Here is a 5,575-nt window from a genome sequence, read left to right on the forward strand (position 1 = left end):
GCGACACTTACCAAGTGTCTTGTCAAAGCTTAAATAGAAGAGCTCAAAACGAGCTCATAAATGAAACTTGCTGATGAATTCAACATAGATATAGCTGATGTTGAGTTCTAGGTCAAAATAAAGATGCATATAAAGCCAAGTTCCTACCACCTTAGTAACTTTTCATGAATCGATTGTAATTCATAATTTATAGTATATGAATGTTTGTACAATGATGTACTACTTGGAGGAGAAGCTCCATGTTTGTAGAGAGAGAAGCTAACGTATTTTTGAAGTTTTGATATCCCACAATTTTTGTTCTCCTCCGATGGTGGCGGATGGACGTCGTCCTCCTTCCTCCGGCGTCAGAGACATTCATGCTCTTGGATTGTCTGCGGTCAGGATCCTTCCTCGCATCAACCATAGTGATTCTCCCCCAGCTTTTGGGTACGCAAACAGGATGTTTGATATGGAGTCTAACTTGAGGTTTAAATCTACTAAACCTCTGTTGATCAAAGAAGGTGCTCACCAATCTCCAAAGAAATAGTTGGATTGCATAGGAAAGGGAAAGAAGGTAATGTTTGATGAAGCTGGAATCAGATCCAGGGATTTCTGTATTTATGAAGAGAAAATATTTGGTAAAGAAGATGGGACTATCAAAGCTAAAGGTATTTCTGATTTGATGAAGATTCCCTCGTCTGAATCTGACAAATCGATGCCTACAAGCAATATGCTGGGTAGTAAAGGAGCTAAGTCTCAAGAAGATGGAAACAATGTTGTCGTGCAGGAGAGAAAAGCTCTGGAGAATGTTAGAGTTTGTGAATCAGCAATTCTGGGAAACTGCGGAAGTAAAGATGAATTGGAATTTGTAATCGGCCCTCATCATATAATGAGGAATGCTTGGAGTTCAAAGTCTAATGTTAAAACTATTGACTTTGATTATGGAGAGGAATTTTCTAAAAATGGGATAGTAAAGCTTCATCAGCAGAGTGAGAAGGAGAACTCGGATAGATAGAAGAATTCTCTGGTTGTCAAGGTGTTTGGTGAAAACACCCCTTACCATGTCATCAGTTTGGAGTTAAGAAGATAGTGGAATATGTATGGGAGATTTGACATGAATTTTCTAGGTGGTGGCTGGGTTATTTGTGCCTTTGAAGATCAAGACACAATGGAATCTGTATTAAAAAGTGGACACTGGTTTGTTGATGGAAGTATACTTGGTCTGGATAAATGGGCGGATTGACAGCTCCGGAGTGGATTAGGCTACCTAATCTACCACTTCAAAGCTGGGACAAAATCAATGTTTGCAGAATAGGTTCGAAAGTTCGCACTCCATTCCTAATCGATGAGAACATGTTTCAATGGGAGAGACACGCGAGTATGCCCGAGTGTGCATCAAATTAAAGTTGGATGGAAAGATACCATTAGGCATGTGGGTGGAAGGCTCTTTGGGGAAATTCTAATAGAAAGTTTGCTATGAAAAAATACCAAGCATTTGTTTCAAATGTGGAAGGTTAGGACATCTATAGAATTTTTGTAAGGAGAGCAATGAAGAGCTAGCTTGAATTCTTAACAAACCTTTACCTCTATCAGAGACAGGGGGATCCTTAGAAGCAAAGGAGTTGCCAATGAATAATCCTGTGGTGATAGAAGGCATTAAAAGTAAGGACGATGAGTATGGTCCATGGATTCACGTGGACTATGGAAAGAAGAAAGGGAGAACCTTCAAGTTCCAAAACAAACGGGTTCAGCAGACTAATGCAAAAGGAAATTTTAAGAAAGTTGGAGCTGTTAGCCAATCTGTAGTAAAAGTAAATGATCTCAGTAAGAAGATTGATTCTAGAATAGTGGATAAGCCTTCAGATGAGGCTTTAATTCCGCCTACAGCTTAGAAGGAGATTGATGAAGCAATCAGAGAGACAAGTGACTTTAAAACTGTTGATATCTTATGAAAACCCAATCAATTTGAAGTTTTAAGCAGCTTTAGAGAAGAAGGAGAAATTGTGGATAATAATAAAGAATGCCCTGTATTGGTAATCTCTTTAGAGAATTTTATTTCAGAAGGAGAAATAGAAGCATCTTCGGAGGTGGATCACTTGGAGGATCAATTCAGCCTAGAAGAAGAAGGTTCTAACAATGTTAGGAGGAAAAGAACCAAGCAATTAAAGGGTTTGGGTCCTATAAAGCTTAACCCGAGAAGTAAGAAGATGGAAGGAGATGGCAAAACCAGGATGGGGAACCTCCTTTAGCCATTAATGTCTTTTATTGGATTTTGGAATTATATAGGAGCTAGGAAGTCTAAAGCTTCTCTATATGCAAGGGAGTTCATCAGGGAGAATGGTTTGTTCTTCCTAGGTTTGGTGGAGACTAAAATTAATGTTTTGGACAAGAAGGTTGTTAGTACTTTGGTTGGTGAAGGATGGGACTACTTTCATGTTCCATCAGAAGGCCTCTCTGTAGGTATCTTGGTAATTTGGAAGCAAGATATGGCTAAATTCAGCATGCTGGGAGCTTCATCTCAATTCCTTATTGGTGATCTCAATGTCATCAATAAAGGAACATGGATAATTGCTACTATCTACGGTAGCAAGGATATTGATAGGAGAAGGAGTTTATGGGAGGGGTTGGAGCATTTTATGACTGATGATTTCCCTATGATCATAGGAGGTGAATTTAATTGTCTGCTTTCCAAGGAAGAAAAAGAAGGAGGAAGAAATTTTGTTTTTGGCTTGGGACCAAGGGAGATGAAATCATTCATTACTTGTAATAACTTGCATGAGGTGGCTTGTGTAGGTCCCAAGTATACTTGGTGCAATAACAAGAGAGGAGTTGATAGAATTCTGGAGAAGCTGGAAAGGTGTTTGGTAAATGCTACAGCCTTTAATTCTTCCCACAGGCTTTTAGTGAAACATTTGACAAGGTTGGCATCGGACCATTGTCCAATATTGTTTAAACTGTTGAACTTCATCCCTCCTAATAAGAAGGTTTTAAAGTTTGAAGAGGTTTGGTCCTCGATTCCAGCATCGATTGTTGTTGTTTATAAATCATGGAATAAAAATACTAAAGGTGATCCTTCTCAAGCTCTTAATGACAAGCTTAAGAGGACTTTAAGAGATCTTCATTTTTGGAGCAAGGCTAAGTTCAAGGCAATGAACTTACATAAAGAGGAGCTAAAATCTAAAGTGCTGAGACTATAGGAACTAGAAGTTGGAGATGGAGTTATTTCGGAAGAGGAACAGTGGATCCTGAAAGCTAAATGGAGCTGAACACTGTTATGGCTCGATTAAACACATGGTGGAAACAGAGAGCCAAGGTGAAATGGATGGTTGATGGGGATTCAAATTCTAAATTCTTTCAAGCTTATGCAAGTGCTAGAAGAAATTCCAACTTCATTCATAAAATTAAAAATGAACAAGGTGTGATGGTTAAAGATCAAAAAGAAATTGAAGAAATAATAATCCGGTATTTTGCCAATAAATGGGAGAAAAAGGAACTGTAATCTTGAGGGATGGCCTTCAACTTTGTCAGCACTTAATGAAGAAGATAGAAGAATGCTGGATAGAGAATTTACATTTGATGAGCTGGAAACGGTGATTAAATACCCGAAGAAGAACATTGCTCCTGGACAAGATGGTATGTCCTATTGTTTTTTTAAACCCTATTGGCACATCATCAATAAAGATTTATGGAATGCCTTGGATCACTTTTCAAGCTTGGTAAGATGAATAGTAGTTGGAAAATTACTAATATAGTTTTGATTCCTAAATCTAAAAATCCTTTAACTCCCTCAAATTATAGACCAATCAGCCTTTGCAATTCAGTTTATAAAATTATTGCTAAAATGTTTCTTAATAGAATCTTGTTGGTAATCCCAAAGATTATTTTGGTAGAACAGGCAGGTTTTCTTAAAGGTAGATCTCTCTAGGATCATGTTCTTGCGGCACAAGAAATTTTCCATAAGTTTAGACATTCCAAATTAGTTAAGGGATTGGTCTCTTTTAAAGTCGATATGGAGCAGGCTTATGACTCCATGGGGTGGTTTGCTTTTGTTAAGATCTTGGATTACTTTGATTTTCCTACTAAGTTTGCTAATTTGGTGGTGGAATGTATCATTGACCCGAAGTTCTCAATTATTATTAATGGATATGTTTCTAAAATGATTGAGGCTAAGAGTGGTTTCCATCAAGGATGCCCTCTTTCTCCATTTTTGTTTGTGATGTGTGCTCAACTCCTCTCAAATGCCTTCCTTCATAAATGGAATTCTATAGGTGTTGTTATTTCTTCCAATGGTCCAAAGGTATCCCATTTATTGTATGCTGATGACATCATTATTTTCTCTAATGCTCAATTGAAATCTATCAAGATTATCAAAGTAATTCTTTGGGACTTTTATGGTTGGACGGGTCAGTAGATTAATTTATAGAAATTTGGTATCCTCTTTGGAAATTCTGTGGGTATTAGAGGAGGAAGAAAATTAGCAAAGCAATGAATTGCAAGGAGGTAAAAGAGTTTAATTACTTGGGTATCAAGGTGACATTAAGAAGGTTGTCTAGAGCTGATTTTTAGTTTATTATTGACAAATCTATGAGTATGCTCGGTGTGTGGGGCAATAAACTCATCTCTCTTGCTGGAAGAATAACCTTGGTCAATTCGGTTTTATTATCTTACCCATCTTACAATTCTTCTCACTCTATGGTTCCCTAGCAAACTCTTTATGAAGTTGATAAGCTTTGCAAGAAATACATTTGGAATAAATGTGATGAGTCAGCTGGACTACACTATATTAGTTGGGAGTTATTGTGTAAACCGAGAAGATGTGGAGGTCTAGGAATCAATTCCTGCTCCAAGAAAGCTGGGCCTTTGAGGGCCAGGTTGGCATGGAGATATAATCAAGAGAAGGAAGCCCTTATGCATAAAGTCCTATTTCTGCAGTATGGTTCAATTACGAAGGAAGTTTCAGCTGTTGGGAAGAGCTCTGTTTCCTGGAAACTTATTTGTAATGGGGGTAAGTTATTGAAACCCATTATTAGATGGTCAGTTAGCAATGGAAAAGATATCAAGGTCTATGAAGACATTTTGATTTTAGATAAAAGCTTTCTACTTTGGCCAACTTTTGTTAATCCAAATGATGAAGGTAATTTAATAGTTTATTGCTTTATATGTGATGGAAGCTGGAATATGACAAAGCTAAGGAGGTTCTTTGGGGAAGAATTGATCAATTTGATCATCTCTAATAAAATACAAAATGACATGAATGGAGATCAGTTGGAATTTATTCATCAATTCTCTGGTAAAACTGTAACTTCTCTAGCTGTTGAAGCTTTGGGTTATGAAAATACAGATCTATTTTATTGGAAATGGTTTTGAAAGATGAAATTAAGCCCAGAGGTGAAGTTATTCTGGTGGAGACTGTTTAACAATGCCATTCCAACTTTCAATTTCTATGTTACAGAAGATTGCAAGGATTTGATAAGTGTCCTAGAGGGTGTGAGGAGGTTGAGTGAAAGTTCATTAGGGATGTTAAGCCCTATAGAGCTGGCCCAAGCTAACTAAGAGGGGGGAGGGGGGGTGAATTGGTATTTTAAAATTTCTTTTC

General features: G+C 37.5%; 1 protein-coding gene across 1 annotated transcript; it reads left to right on the forward strand.

Annotated features, from left to right (window-relative positions):
* The first annotated feature begins 2,234 nt into the window (after nt 1–2,234).
* Nucleotides 2,235–3,176, forward strand: LOC110104584. Its single transcript, XM_020833756.1, has one exon. It carries the CDS (start codon nt 2,235–2,237, stop codon nt 3,174–3,176), a length of 942 nt encoding a protein of 313 aa, XP_020689415.1.
* Nucleotides 3,177–5,575: the final 2,399 nt, after the last annotated feature.

The sequence above is a fragment of the Dendrobium catenatum genome, unplaced genomic scaffold (assembly GCF_001605985.2).
Source record: "Dendrobium catenatum unplaced genomic scaffold, ASM160598v2 fragScaff_scaffold_1179, whole genome shotgun sequence".
NCBI lineage: Eukaryota > Viridiplantae > Streptophyta > Magnoliopsida > Asparagales > Orchidaceae > Dendrobium > Dendrobium catenatum.